Source organism: Prionailurus viverrinus, chromosome B4 (genome assembly GCF_022837055.1).
Source record: "Prionailurus viverrinus isolate Anna chromosome B4, UM_Priviv_1.0, whole genome shotgun sequence".
NCBI lineage: Eukaryota > Metazoa > Chordata > Mammalia > Carnivora > Felidae > Prionailurus > Prionailurus viverrinus.
This window is the reverse complement of record NC_062567.1, coordinates 122,152,181-122,168,302: the sequence shown is the minus strand read 5'-3', so window position 1 is coordinate 122,168,302 and position 16,122 is coordinate 122,152,181. Positions and strand designations below refer to the sequence as shown.

The window sequence follows — 16,122 nt, the reverse complement described above, 5'->3', positions numbered from 1 at the left end:
TGTTTGGAGCATAAATGTTTACAATTGTTAGATCTTCTTGGTGGATAGACCCCTTAATTATGATAGAATGCCCTTCTTCGTCTCTTGTTCCAGTATTTATTTTATTTTATTTATTTTTTTTTTTTTAAATTTTTTTTTTCAACGTTTATTTATTTTTGGGACAGAGAGAGACAGAGCATGAACGGGGGAGGGGCAGAGAGAGAGGGAGACACAGAATCGGAAACAGGCTCCAGGCTCTGAGCCATCAGTCCAGAGCCTGATGCGGGGCTCAAACTCACGGACCGCGAGATCGTGACCTGGCTGAAGTCGGACGCTTAACTGCCTATGCCACCCAGGCGCCCCTCCAGTATTTATTTTAAAATCGAGTTTGTCTGATATAAGTATATCTACTCCAGCTTTCTTTTGACAACCATTAGCATGATAGATGGTTCTCCATCCTCTTACTTTTGATCTGTAGGTGGCCTCAGGTCTAAAATAAGTCTCTGGTATGAATTTAGTGCTATTGTGTTGCCTGTAGAGTTGGTGTTTCTGGTGATGTTCTCTGGTCCTTTCTAGTCTTTGTTGCTTTGATCTTTTTTGTTTTGTCTTTTCTCCACTTAAAGAGTCCCCCTTAAAATTTCTTGCAGGGCTGGTTTAGTGGTCACAAACTCCTTTAGTTTTTGTTTGTCTGGGAAACTCTTTATCTCTCCTTTTTTGAATGACAGCCTTGCTGGATAAAGAATTCTTGGCTGCATATTTTTCTGATTCAGCAGGTTGAATATATTCTGCCACTCCTTTCTGGCCTGTCAAGTTTCTGTGGATAGGTCTGCTGCAAAGCTGATCTGTCTTCCCTTAAAGGTTAAGGACTTTTTTCCCCCTTGCTGCTTCATAATTCTTTTCTTGCCTGTGTATTTTGTGAATTTGACTATGATATGCCGTGGTAATGGTCGGTTTTTGTTGAGTCCATTGGGAGTTCTTTGTGCTTATTGGATTTAATGTCTGTGTCCTTCCCCAGATTGGGAATGTTTTCTGGTATAATTTGTTCCCCCCTTTCTATCTTCTGGGATTCCTATGATTTGGGTGTTATTCCTATTTAATGAGTCACTGAGTTCTCTAAGTTTTGTATCATGATCTTTTGCTTTTGTTTCCCTCTTTGTTCCGCTTCATTATTCTCCGTAATTTTATCTTCTATATTGCTGATTTAGTGCTCTGTTTCATCCATCTGTGCCATCATGGCATCCATTCGAGATTGCATCTCATTTATAGCATTTTTAATTTCAGCCTAACTAGATTTTATTTCTTTTATCTCCACAGAAAGCGATTCTCTGGTGTCTTCTGTGCTTTTTTTCAACCCCAGCTAGTATTCTTATACTGTGGTTCTAAATTCTAGTTCAGACATCTTACTTATTATCTGTGTTGATTAAGTCCCTGGCTGTCATTTCTTCCTGTTTTTTCTTTTGGGGTGAATTCCGTCATTTTGGGGGAAGAAAAATGTTAATAAAATAAAAAAATTAAAATTGAAAAATTAAAAACAAAACAAAAAATCAAATAAACAAAGCTAGATCCCAGGTGTGTTTTTGTCTCCTTGTTGAAAGAAACGGTAGAATATAGAAAAAAAAAAAAAGGGAAAAAAGGTAAGAAAAAATTTAAAAATTAAAAAAATATGTAACAATAGATTTAAAAATTTAAAAACATAAAATAATTTTTTTTCTCTTTCTGTATCCAAGAAAGAGAAAGAAAAGAAAGAAAAAAGAAAGCAATGTAAGCAAAAACAAGCAAAGAAAACAAATAAATGACCCACCAAACAGAATGAAACCCAAATGAATTTATATCCAGTTTCTCCTAGAACTGAAAGTATGAAGCACTCTATAGTCCGTACACTAAGCAGGTGGAGTGACTTGTGCTGGTCTTCTGGGGGATGTCCTTGGAGGGCACAGTTGGGTGGGGTTTGGTGTAATGGCTCCATTCTCCACTAGATGGCGCTGCTTAGCTTCCTGGGGTGGATCCATGTGCATGCGAGTGTGCAGGGGAGGTGGAAATGGTTTCACCCAGCTCCCTGGTCTCTGGTCCAGAACTTTGAGCACTCACCAACCCATAATCAAACACCCCTCCTTGGTGCCTCAAAAAACTAAAAATAGAACTACCCTACAACCCAGCAATTACACTACTAGGCATTTATCCAAGGGATACAAGAGTGCTGTTTCGAAGGGACACATGCACCCCAATGTTTATGGCAGCACTATCAACAATAGCCAAAGTATGGAAAGAGTCCCAAATGTCCATCGATGGATGAATGAATAAAGAAGATGTGGTATATGTATACACTGGAGTATTACTTGGCAATCAAAAAGAATGAAATCTTGCCATTTGCAACTACATGGATGGAACTGGAGGGTATTATGCTAAGTGAAATTAGTCAGTCGGAGAAAGACAAAAATTATATGATTTCACTCATATGAGGACTTTAAGGTACAATACAGATGAACGTAAGGGAAGGGAAACAAAAATAATATAAAAACAGGGAGGGGGACAAAACAAAAGAGACTCATAAATATGGAAAAGAAACTGAAGGTTACTGGAGGGGTTGTGGGAGGAAGGATGGGCTAAATGGGTAAGGGGCTTAAGGAATCTACTCCTGAAATCATTGTTGCACTATATGCTAACTAATTTGGATGTAAATTTAAAAAAATAAAAAATAAGATTAAAAATAACCCCACCCCTCCTTTGTCTCAGCCCTCTCTGTCTGCTTCCCACCTCTATCCTGTCTGTGCCCAAGCTGTCTACCTGCCAGGCATCACCTCTCTGTAGAGTTTTATCTCAAATGAGGTTGTGTTTTAAAACCCCTGTGGCTGAGACCCACACCAACTCTCTAGGGGAGGGTCTTGCTGAGCAATGGCCCAGTGCCGGCTTGTCCTAGAAAACGTTTGTGTGGTCACTCAGTGACAGAGGTTCAGAGATTATGGCAAATCGCAACACACAGTCAGTGCCAGGTTTGGCCACACTCTAGCATCTTCGTCCCAATACCAGCAAATTTGGCTGCTCTCTGGGGTCCGCTGAGACTTTTGCCAGCAGGGAGGCTGAATGGCCTCTACCAAATGCTCTTCAAGCAGGGGAACCACTTTCTCCCCATGTGGCACACAGACCCTTCAGACCTGCTGCCTGCTCTTGGGGATTTCTTGCCCTGTTTCCTCACCAGAGCACCACCAGGCACTGAGCTCTGAAACTTCAGACTGCACTCTAGTGTTTATAGAATTCTGGTGGTATTGAAACCCTCTCCTTTCTCCCCATCAGTACTTACTGTGTACAGACATTTGCTTAACCCTTAACACATATTAGTTAATTTCTGCAATGTACCAATGAGATAGTTAATGGATATCTCATTGAAAAGATGAGGAAACTAACATTTGAGGGTTTTATTCACTCGTTGACAGTAACACAGTCATTCAGTGGTAGAGCCCCTTCAGCAACACCCATTTGTTTCAGGCTTATCATGTAAAAGTGTTTTGCTAGAAACCAAGAGGTCAAATAGAAAGATGGCATGGTTTTCCCCTTCCAGAGATTCACATGTGAGATCCCTGGAACCTAACATGTGAAAAGTACATGTTAGAGCAGTAGCTTTCAAATGTTTTCGACCACAACACTCAGTAAGAAATATGTTTATACTGAAACTAATGCATATATATTTCTATATTTTATTTATATTTAAATATATGTAATTTTGTAGCTGAAACAAAAGTTTTATGAAATGTCCCTAGTAGCATGCTAATACTTTCTACTCTAACCCGTTGTATTCTATTTTATTCTATTTCATTACATTAAATTGATTTCATAATTCATTCATGGGTCACATATTGGAAAAGGATATGTTCTATATACAATTATGCTTTAAAAAGTTCTTTTAAGTGTGTGTGTGTGTGTGTGTGTGTGTGTGTGTGTATAAAACTAGTTCCTACTAGTCCTCCAGAGCAACTTTAGGTACTACTTCTGTTATTTCTATGTTGGATTGCTAATTTTGCTTTCTTAATTTAAGAAATTATCTATGGACTTTTAGTTATGGTAGATGAGGATATAGCCATCTTGCTCAATGCCTTATTTCCCCAACTGTCATCCTCCTAATATAGGAAGGCTCAAATTTATTTAACGAATAGTATTGTTTATATTCTATGACCGTAAATATCATTTATCACAGAGCCGAGTCATGCAGTATAATGATATTTTCTTTCTTTTCCTTTTATATTTTCTTCCTCTTAACCTCTCTTTGATTTTTTTCCAGAGATAATTGCCCTATTTTTTCACTGGCATAGTTTCCTATAGACCTATCCTTAATTTTTTCCTAAGTGCTCCATCACAGTCGTTGCATACCTAGACTTAGTTTTTTGCCCCCAAACTCTATTATGTCAGATAATTTGCCATTTGCCTTGATCACAGAGACCTCCTTTCCAGACACTCCATCCTCCTTCTGTGTCTGGACTCTGGCTCCCCAGAGCCAGACTGCATGGCTCTCATCCCAGAGCTTTCTTCCCTCCTTGCTCTTTTCGGTTCACTCTTCTATTTCCCGATCCCCGTTCTTTCTCTTTCTTGGTTCTCCCCTCATTCTGCATCAACAGATTTTCAAGAAAGTTCCCAAGAAAGAGAACATGGGAGAAAACTTCCTGAGCGCATGCATGTCTTAAAATGCCTCCGTTTACCCTCCACACTTAGTAGATAAATTGACCGGGTATAGGATTCTAGTTTGGAAATGCCTTTCTCTCAGAATGTCGAAGGCGTTTGCTTCCTCGTCTCCCAGTATTGCTATTGGAAGTCAGGTTCTTGTTCCTTCATGTATGACCTGTTGTTTTTTTAAATCATAGTCAGTGTTTGTTATGCTCTTTCTATGTATCGGGCGCTGTTCTAAGTATTCTGCCCAATTTCATCTTCACATCATTGTCTCGCTGAGATAGGCATCATTTCCTCTATCTTACAGGGAGGAGACCGCGGCACGGCAAACTTAGGTAGCTTGGGCAGTGGAGAAGGCTGCTGACTGGGCGCTCTACCAGCAGAGGATGGAGGGGTGGGGGCGCTTAACTGGGAGCCCTCCAAATGTGAACATCTAATGTCCTCTCTGGGGGGTATACTCCCACCTGCCACTGTTCTTGGAACAAAACCAGGGGCTAAAGGAATCCCATTGTTAACTACCAATTAATCCTCATTCTCAACCAGTGCTTGATGCTTCCTCGCGTTTTTGCGTCCTGAGACTTTCCCATTCAGTTTCTCCACAAAACATCCCCTTATTTTCCCAGCTGGAGAGGACAGTTGCGAGAATGATCAAAGAATCAGCCAGTTTCTCACTCCACACACAGACACTTAAAGACCCCTTTGGTGTTAGCCTCAGAGCCATTTGGTACTAACAAGTCCAAACCTTTTGTGGCCTCTTCAGGGCACACTTGACTTCCTCTCTCAGGCATTCTAAGATGTAGCTCGGATCGCCCTGGTCAGTGAGTTAACCACTGCCCCAGCAGCTCACTTTTTTTTTTTTTAATTATAAAATACAAAGGAACAGGAACTATAGGAAATAGGAAATAAGATGATCTTGTATTTAACACCAGCTTTATCAACTCTTAACAAATTATTTAAACAACTACTTCAAAATAATCAAAAATACATCATGTATAGGGCTGGTGCCTCCTGTACCTGGTCTCATTTGCTTCCCCTCCTGAGCAGTTAGCAAAATTGGTATGTGTCACTACCAAGCATGTTTCTGTACTCTTGCTACGGAATGAATCTATAAATAACATATTGTATTTTTTGTCGTATTTATAAGCCTCATTGGAATCTTTACGTAGTCTCCTACTGCCTTTTCATTCAATCCTTAGGCTTTTGAGACATGCTCCTATCGAGTCGCGTAGCTCTTTTTCATTCATTTTAGCTTCTCTGCAGTGTTCAGTCATGTGACCTCGGAGTCCATTTAGTCATCCCTCTGCCTGGAGACTTTCTAGGTTATTTCCAACTTTGGACTTTTATGACAACGGTGCAACGAACATGCATGTAGGAGTTTCCCGGCGGCGCTCTTGCAAACACACCAAGATATTGGTCTTCTCAGTCCTTGAGGTAGCCACGTGGGACTGGGGCTCAGTGGAGCCCCCGGGGCAGTCTCCTTCAGCCATGAACAATTTTACCCTTTTACCTATGCTGCAGAAGAAACGGAGGGGAAAAATCATGTTTCCATGTGGAATTACCGAATTGAGGAAACGCACACATGTTGCCGAGTTGGTCCCCAAAGCAGTGCGCCAATTTATACTCCTGTTGGCAGTGCAGAGTTCTTTTGAGCAAAAACAGTGAGCTGCACTGACGGGCGATAATTTGGGCCTTAGCGTTGGACTATAATATGGGTTTGAGCCTGGCTCCACCCATGAGCTGTGTGATCTCGGGCAGGCTTCCTACACTTCACATATGCCTTAGTATCCTCTTGTGTCAAAAAGGGATAGTAAAATCCGATAGACTCCACCAAAAGTCTGCTAGAACTGATACAGGAATTCAGCAAAGTTGCAGGATACAAAATCAATGTACAGAAATCAATTGCATTCTTATACACTAACAATGAAGCAACAGAAAGACAAATAAAGAAACTGATCCCATTCACAATTGCACCAAGAAGCATAAAATACCTAGGAATAAATCTAACCAAAGATGTAAAGGATCTGTATGCTGAAAATTATAGAAAGCTTATGAAGGAAATTGAAGAAGATTTAAAGAAATGGAAAGACATTCCCTGCTCATGGATTGGAAAAATAAATATTGTCAAAATGTCAATACTACCCAAAGCTATCTACACATTCAATGCAATCCCAATCAAAATTGCACCAGCATTCTTCTCGAAACTAGAACAAGCAATCCTAAAATTCATATGGAACCACAAAAGGCCCCGAATAGCCAAAGGAATTTTGAAGAAGAAGACCAAAGCAGGAGGCATCACAATCCCAGACTTTAGCCTCTACTACAAAGCTGTCATCATCAAGACAGCATGGTATTGGCACCAAAACAGACACATAGACCAATGGAATAGAATAGAAACCCCAGAACTAGACCCACAAACGTATGGCCAACTCATCTTTGACAAAGCAGGAAAGAACATCCAATGGAAAAAAGACAGCCTCTTTAACAAATGGTGCTGGGAGAATTGGACAGCAACATGCAGAAGGTTGAAACTAGACCACTTTCTCACACCATTCACAAAAATAAACTCAAAATGGATAAAGGACCTAAATGTGAGACAAGAAACCATCAAAACCTTAGAGGAGAAAGCAGGAAAAGACCTCTCTGACCTCAGCCGTAGCAATCTCTTACTTGACACATCCCCAAAGGCAAGGGAATTAAAAGCAAAAGTGAATTACTGGGACCTTATGAAGATAAAAAGCTTCTGCACAGCAAAGGAAACAACCAACAAAACTAAAAGGCAACCAACGGAATGGGAAAAGATATTCGCAAATGACATATCAGACAAAGGGCTAGTATCCAAAATCTATAAAGAGCTCACCAAACTCCACACCCGAAAAACAAATAACCCAGTGAAGAAATGGGCAGAAAACATGAATAGACACTTCTCTAAAGAAGACATCCGGATGGCCAACAGGCACATGAAAAGATGTTCAGCGTCGCTCCTTATCAGGGAAATACAAATCAAAACCACACTCAGGTATCACCTCACGCCAGTCAGAGTGGCCAAAATGAACAAATCAGGAGACTATAGATGCTGGAGAGGATGTGGAGAAACGGGAACCCTCTTGCACTGTTGGTGGGAATGCAAATTGGTGCAGCCACTCTGGAAAGCAGTGTGGAGGTTCCTCAGAAAATTAAAAATAGACCTACCCTATGACCCAGCAATAGCACTGCTAGGAATTTATCCAAGGGATACAGGAGTACTGATGCATAGGGCCACTTGTACCCCAATGTTCATAGCAGCACTCTCAACAATAGCCAAATTATGGAAAGAGCCTAAATGTCCATCAACTGATGAATGGATAAAGAAATTGTGGTTTATATACACAATGGAATATTACGTGGCAATGAGAAAAAATGAAATATGGCCTTTTGTAGCAACGTGGATGGAACTGGAGAGTGTGATGCTAAGTGAAATAAGCCATACAGAGAAAGACAGATACCATATGGTTTCACTCTTATGTGGATCCTGAGAAACTTACCAGGAACCCATGGGTGAGGGGAAGGGAAAAAAAAAAAAAAAAAAAAGAGGTTAGAGTGGGAGACAGCCAAAGCATAAGAGACTGTTAAAAACCGAGAACTGAGGGTTGATGGAGGGTGGGAGGGAGGGGAGGGTGGGTGATGGGTATTGAGGAGGGCACCTTTTGGGATGAGCACTGGGTGTTGTATGGAAACCAATTTGTCAATAAATTTCATAAAAAATAAAAAAAATAAAAAAAAAAAATCATGCAGGAATAGAAAAAAAAAAAAAAAAAAAAAAAAAAAAAAAGGGATAGTAATAGTCCAAAGCATATAATAGAGGTATTTTGAGAATTAAATCCGTTCACATGAACCTCTTTGAACATGGCATGTATCCATTACAACTTTTCACAAAACAAAATTGCTATTACTGTTGCTTTAACATTGATTTTTGCCAGTCAGTTGGGTATGAAATGGAGTTTAATGCGGTTTAATTTGCATTTGCGTATTATTAGTGAGGTTGAGCATCTTTTCATATGTTTATTAACACTTTAGATTTCCTTTTCTATTCTATTGGGTTGTGTCTTTTTCTTATGAACTGTAGGAGTTCTCTGTATATTCTCTTTAAATATTCTGAATACTAATTCTTTGTCAGTTATAAACAGTGCAGAGATTTTTTTCTCCCCCAAGCCTGGAGAGTGATTTTTAACTTTATTTGTGGTATTTATTGAACCACAGAAATCTTTAATTAATTTATTTATTTTTATAAATCTTTGATTTAAAATTGTTTATAAACTAAAATATTTTATGCATTTTTACGCATTTTACTTATGAGATCATTCCCTACATCAAGGTCACAAGACATTCTCTTACAGAACTTCTCAGGTATTGCTTTTTGTACTTGAGTCTTAGCTAGAATTTATTTTAGTGTATGAGGTAAGGATGCTATTTTATTTCTTTCTGTATGAACAAGTATTGGTCTCCTGAGTAGAGGTCAGCACACATTTTTCTGTAAAAGGCCAGAGAGTAAATGTCTTGGGTTCTGTGGACCATATGGTCTCTGTCACAGCTACATAGTTCTGTCATTGTAAAACAGGTTATTTAACCTCTCCGACCTGATTGCTCCAAATGAACATCAAGGGTAATAATAGTGCCTATTTCATGAGTATCTTGTGAGGATTGAATAATAGACTAAATAGAAAGTAAGTAAATAAATGGGTGGGGTTGTGTTGCAATAAAATTTTATTTATAAAAACAGTTGGCAGGTTGAATTTAGTCCATGGACTATAGTTTACCCACTCCTGTTCTAGACAAATCTAATCTGTTCAATGCAGATGTGCAACAAGGAATTAGTAAATTGTGTATATATCACATATGTATGATGTTATATATTGAATAAATTTATGTATATAACTATATATTAAATATCTCCTACATGAATATATAATGATGCATATATGATAAAAGAGATTTATTTATTTACATTTCTTGCCAGTCTCATGGAAATCAGCTACCTTTTTCTCTTTAAAACTGTTGTTTCCTTTTGTACACATTACTCATTCATCAGCACATTCCTTTATTGAACTTCCATATAGTCCAGTATTATACAGCTTACTACCTAACTTATTATATTTATAGACAACCCCAATTATTTTCTTGAAAAAAGTTCTGTCTTTTGGTACCTTTTATCCTTTAGCCTAAAACTACCCTCTGAAGCTGTGTATTATAATCTAGCATCTCCTGATACTATAACCTTCTTACGTTCACATCTACCACCCTCCCTGCCTGGGACAGACTGTTGTATGACATTGTCTCACACTGATTCCCCAGCATTCAGTTGGATACCAAGTATCTGCTTTGTGAGCTACTCACTTTGCTAGACCCTGAATCTAGCAAACTTGGGGTGACCTAGTTTCTATAGAAATACGGCATCCGGAACAGAATGCACTGCCCAGATGTGGCCTGGCCCATTCAGGGTCCAGTGGATGACTCTTTCTCGCTCTGTGCATTATGCTTTTATTGATGTACCCTGAGATCGTGCTTTCTTACCTTTCTATTCATGCCCCCAGACCAAGGCTCTTATTACTTACTTCAAAGTCAGTGTGGCAGATATTAGGCCCTTTTGGGTTTTCTTCAAATGGGAAAATTTGGGGCACCTGGGTGGCTCAGTTGGTTAAGCATCCAACTTCAGCTCAGGTCATGATCTCGTGGTTCGTGGGTTCAAGTCTCATGTCAGGCTCTGTGCTGACAGTTCAGAGCCTGGAGCCTGCTTCAGATTCTGTGTCTCCTCTCTCTCTGCCCCTACCTCGCTTGCTCTCTGCCTCTTTCTTTCAAAAAATGAATAACCATTAAAAATTTTTTCTTAAAAATGAGAAAATTTAAACTCAGCATGGTAAGAAGCTTGCCCACAGTCATACAGCTGATAAATGGAAATCAAATCTGCATCTTATCATTTTCAAGTCCAGAATTATTTCTAATATTCCATGCTTCCTCCACACGCAAAACAGATTGTTCTGATGGAACTTTCTGTGATTCTAAAACAGTCTTTGCCAGGGAAACACTAAAGAACAAATAACTTCATATTAAATAAAATGGGTTAAAACACAGCCTCCCTCTCTGACAGATGTCCAAAGATATTTAAAGTTCACTCCTTTGGAATGGTTACACATCTGTCTCTCTCTGTAGACGAGCCAGTCTCCTCTGAAGGTGTCAGAGCTAAACCTCAGCACACACAAGTGTAGAACCCAAGGCAGCTCGCCCAAAGTGAGCCTCCATATCTACGTGTCAGTAAAAGGTAACAGACCCTTGGCGTAGACTCTGGGCCAAGGATGCACTTCCTCCTGCACATAGAAATAGGAATGAGATGGCCACAAATGGTCCTAGCAATGACACCATTAAAATCTACTAGTAGCAGATATCTGATGAAAGCTTATTGTGTGCCAAGGACCGAACTATTCAGTCTATTTAATCCTCACAGCGTTCTCGTGAAGGTAGGTGCCATTATTATCTCTAACGTTCACTTGCGAGAAATAGAGAGGTTAAGCTACTTGCCTTCATTTGGCTAGTAGGTGACAGAGAAGTGCTCGTAGCCACTAAACTCTACTTGATGAGTTGTCCACAACCAGGGAACACTGACCTCTCTAGTCCCAAATCCCTTCATACTAAAGGAATTTGAAAATTAGACAATCCTTCTACTTTAAATATTCAAAGAGAAAAATATCTGGTCCCAAAATTCAAAGCATTACAAACGTCTTCATATTCCTGATATCCTAGAAAGTGCTTACATATATCACCTTCACATTTGAATAACCCTTTAATATATTTTGACTCTCTGTCTAGATCTATAATACATCCATGTAGATGAGTCATTCCTCACTACACCTCCCTTCTAGTTACTGTCCTTACCATTGGCTGAAATTTCCCTTGAGAAGCCACCCATGGCCTTATAATTAGTGAGTGCGTGGTCAGTTCCCCATCTTTATTTCATTTGATATACCTTCAATAGGAGAAATGTTATTCCTTATTTTAGTTTTTATTTCCTTCTTTATATGTCTTCTCAGGTTTATCATATAGAAAGAAGTTGAAACGTTACAGTGATTTGGCAACTGTATAATACTATTCAATATAAGGATTATTGGGATTTGGGGAAGCTTGAAGAAAATGAGAAGGTATATGAAAAGTTGAAGAAAAATGTTATTAATAACAGATACACACGCTATTTTTTCTTGTGAAAAGATGTTCTTGTCAGTTAAAGATTTCTTCTCTTCAAGCATGGTTCTTGACTTGACGCATGCTCTTCCTTTCAGAAAGCAGTGGTGTAGGATTATGGCCCAGTGGGCGTTATGTCTACTGGGGTACAAATACCCAGGCAATAGAAGTAATCTCTGGTGTTTTCTAGGTGTTTACCTTGCTGTGGATTGCTGACTGGATGGTCCATCACTTCTGGAGGAAAGGAAAGGACCCGGATAGTTTCTCCATCCCCTATCTGACGGCATTGGGTGATCTGCTTGGAACAGCTTTGTTAGCCTTAAGTTTTCATTTTCTTTGGCTTATTGGCGATCGAGATGGAGACGTTGGAGACTAATAAGTCCTCAAACTGTTCTCAAGTTCCATGGAGGAAAACACAAGACAACCACTTATGACTCTTTTTCAAAAATCTTAAATCAGTAGTTGACTTCTACCAGGGTAATCTTCAGTTGGCCCTGATTCAATTAAATGGCCTTAACATTTTTTTAAGGAATTTGTGTTAAAACCAGAATCAACAGTATTTGTGCTGCTTTTCATAGAATAAATGATAATTTGACATAGATGTAGACATAAGCTCAAGCTCCGAAATTAACAAAATAGGAAAGTATATAGGATGTTTACAATGAAGAAGTTAAAAACCGCTGATGTAGCGGAAATATGTGTTATTGTTTAACTTACAATGCCAGGTTCAAGGAAACAGAGCTCTACTTTAGCCTTTCTTGTCTCACAGATGTGTTGGACTGCAAATCCTACTACAAAATGAAAGAGACCCAACCCAGCCTTTAATAGTTTTAACTATGCCCACCTCTCTGCTAGCTGAGAATAAATGATCAGTTACTAGCTCCCAACCTGACCTAAATATGTTCTGCTGAGCATAAGATAAACTCACTTTTCCCTGTGCCAATGCTAATTTCAGCTCTGTAAAGTCTTCACAGGCTACTGTTTAAATACAGAATGACCTTGACGGATCTTTAAAGAAAGCAATGGGTCATTTTTGATCATTGATTTGTTAAAAGAATTTTGATCTTTTTAAGAAAACTTAATAGTCAATAACAAGAGAAAACGAGCTGCATTTATAGGGACGAGATGATGTGAGAAATCCTGTGTGGGGGGGGGGGGAGGGGGGAGAGACAGAAGACAGACAGAGAAATGTTTGATGGAGTACTGAATCTTGGATTGTTGATAGCAAAGATCATAGTACTATTGGAATATTAGCATTATGTAGTTCTTTTTTTTTAATGTTTATTTATTTTTGAGATAATGCGAGAGACAGAGCGCAGGCAGCAGAGGGGCAGACAGAGGGAGACACGGAATCCGAAGCAGGCTCCAGGCTCCGAGCTGTCAGCCCAGAGTCCGACGTGGGGCTCAAACTCATGAACCGTGAGATCATGACCTGAGCCGAAGTCAGATGCTTAACCGACTGAGCCACTCAGGTGCCCTAGCATTATGTAGTTCTTAAACACATTTTATCGATATGCTTTTGTCATTTGGTCCAAAAATTTTGCTACTGCCCAGAATTTACTATTTATTACCTATATTAAAATGAATAGTTTTTTTCTTATTAAAAAAAAACCTACAATTTAATATAACCTTGATATTATGAGACTTAGAATGAGCAAGTGATTCACTTGCTCTTCCAAAGAAGTCTATTGGAACTTTTAGGCTTACCATTTTAAAAGAGAAGTTGGTGGGTTACTTCAATTATTGGTCATGCCTGTACATATCATCTGTTTGCACAAGCTTATTTCTACATGGGAACTCTATCATATACACTGCTATGTTTCCTATATATTTTTCTAAAACCTGATCTATATTCCAAAACTTTACCAACTCTTTAGTTATTCAATAGGTGTTTTTATATCACATATAGTTCATTAAAAAAATTCAGTGGAATCTCTCCAGCCCATCAGATATCTAATAATTTAACTGATAAGGGGGGAAATGTACATTAATTTTGATCATTGTGGTTTAAATTGTGAGTTAGTGTTAATATTATATAAATAGTACATTGTTCATAAACGTTGGGGTAAGTATTCCTATTAAACTCTTTAAGGGGACTGTGGTGTAGAGTTATCTATTTTTGCTTATTTTAAAACTTTAATTATTCCACTCTTCTGCCTTATAATGAATCTTGCAAGGCAGAGAACTGAACTAATTATAGAATTTCTCCTTTGGAGAGTTATAATGTCAAACAGTGAACATTCTTTTAAAAGAAAGAATGATTAAGTCAATGAATATTTAGCTGCAAAGATTTTTTTATTTAAAAAAATCCATAAATAATTTCCTTGATTTTATTGTAAAGCTTTTGTAAATTACTTATTTACATCTGGACTGTATGATTCATAAGCATTTGTATTTCCTGATAGATTTCTATTTTGATTTGTAACATGAAAAAGTGCCCAGCAAACCATACTTTTAAAGCATTTACCATCATCTTTAATGCATTACATATTCTGAAGCGCATTCGAATACACTATGTTAGATAGTACTCACAACAGTACCTGTGAAATAGGTCAGGTGGATACTTTTATCTGTGTTTTGCAGCAGAAGAAACTGAAGTGCAGAGAAGTTACACTTCTAAAGTTGCCTGGGTGCAGGGTGCCCGAATCATGACTAAAATCTGGGTCTCTGGCCCCCTGAGCCAGTACTCTTTCTAAGACCCCTGGGTGTATCAAGAGTACCTAACTAATTAACTGACTGGAAATAGTCTGAAGCATCAGGATTTTCTAAAATAGGATAGAGTGTTGCTACATCTTTCAGGTTTCAGACAGGGAAACCTCCATTTACTAGATCGTAATGGTAAGGATAGCCAACTCTAAATTATTCACGCTCCTAAGACCAAGGAAGACACCAATAAACGAAGACTTCAGAATAAAGAACAATGCCTTATTTCATTGAACATTTAGTTGCCACCCCCTTCCCAGATTTAACCATTTTCCATAGATGCTAATAAATAACCAGCATGACTGATTGGAGTTCTGTCTCCTTTCTCTTTAGCTATCCAATCTTGGTTACAGCAACCAAATGTCTAAAAAGGCATGTCAAAGGGGAAAAATAATAATAAAGACATGGAAAAATCAGTTACCAATTAGATCACTTAATTTATAAGATGGATGTAGATTCCTTTAAAAATTTTTTTTACTGGTTTTCTATAAGCCTTTACATAAGTATGCAACCAATAAGCTGACTTATTTACCCACAGAATAATTTATTTTCAGTCTTAAATTATGTAAATTGACAGTATTTATTTTTATACAACATAAAAGCTTCTGCTCTCCAAACTTCTTCCTTTCACTAATTTATCACACGCTTTATTTATACAGAAATCATCTTTTTTAAGACATATTTTTATTCTTGCTCACTATTTTCTTTCTTTAAAAAATAAAGTTTAGAACCTGATACAATGGAAACTTGTGATAATGTATCCTCTGGGAGACATCAAGAGTTTCGCATCATAGACTATCAGTGACGTAGCCAAAAGAAGTACATTTTCAAACTCTTTCAGTAACTGGGCTTCCTTGCCTTACAAAGTATGTATGGTCCAGTATACCCATTTATAATGGGCATCTGCCATCTTTGAATTGTTGTAAACTCAAATAAGAATAAAATTTAAGAAATATTACCCAGTCTTGTTGTACTTCTTGATAACCTAGATGGACATCAAGCCTGTGTGGAACTCACCCAGAAGAGACTAGGGTGATGTACGTATATTTGTTGTATTTGTGAGTATAATACATTAGGCTCTGACCGTACCTAGACCTCCAAACCATTGCTTTACCACCTTTTCACTATAGAGTACTCTTCTCATTTTTCAGCTCAGATCCCTGGGTCCGTCAATCCATACATCCTCAACTGCCTCCTTCAGACACCCGGGGCAGCCCTGGTTAAATACAGCTCTCTGCCTCCGCTTTGCCTGCACTTGAGCAGTTCGATATGGTTCGTGAGAAACACACGACGGCTCGGACAGATCTTTACATTTATAACCTCAGACGTCGAGTTAACTCCCACTGCCCAGCAGCCTACTGTATTTCTCTAATTACTTCACTGTCTGCAGATCAGGCTTTTGTCTCCAACACTGAAAGTAGACCTGTCAAGGTCACCAACAGTCTCCATGCTGCCAAATCCAGCTATCAGTTGTCAGCAAGAATTCTTACCTTATTCAGTCCCTACAAGTATTTGACAGTCTCCTTCCTCCTTGAAATGCTTTCTTCATTTAGCTTCCCAGAAAAAACTCTGCCTCTT

General features: G+C 38.6%; 1 protein-coding gene across 5 annotated transcripts in view; it reads left to right on the top strand.

Moving 5' to 3' along the window:
• Positions 1 to 15,502, top strand: part of SLC41A2 (solute carrier family 41 member 2) — a 127,589-nt gene extending 112,087 nt beyond the window's left edge. For all 5 annotated transcript variants that reach the window (XM_047867604.1, XM_047867607.1, XM_047867605.1 and 2 more), the window contains exon 11: positions 12,032 to 15,502. In XM_047867604.1, coding sequence (XP_047723560.1) covers positions 12,032 to 12,217 — 186 coding nt within the window. In that variant the 3' untranslated portion in view covers positions 12,218 to 15,502. The remainder of the gene's footprint in view (positions 1 to 12,031) is intronic.
• Positions 15,503 to 16,122: the final 620 nt, after the last annotated feature.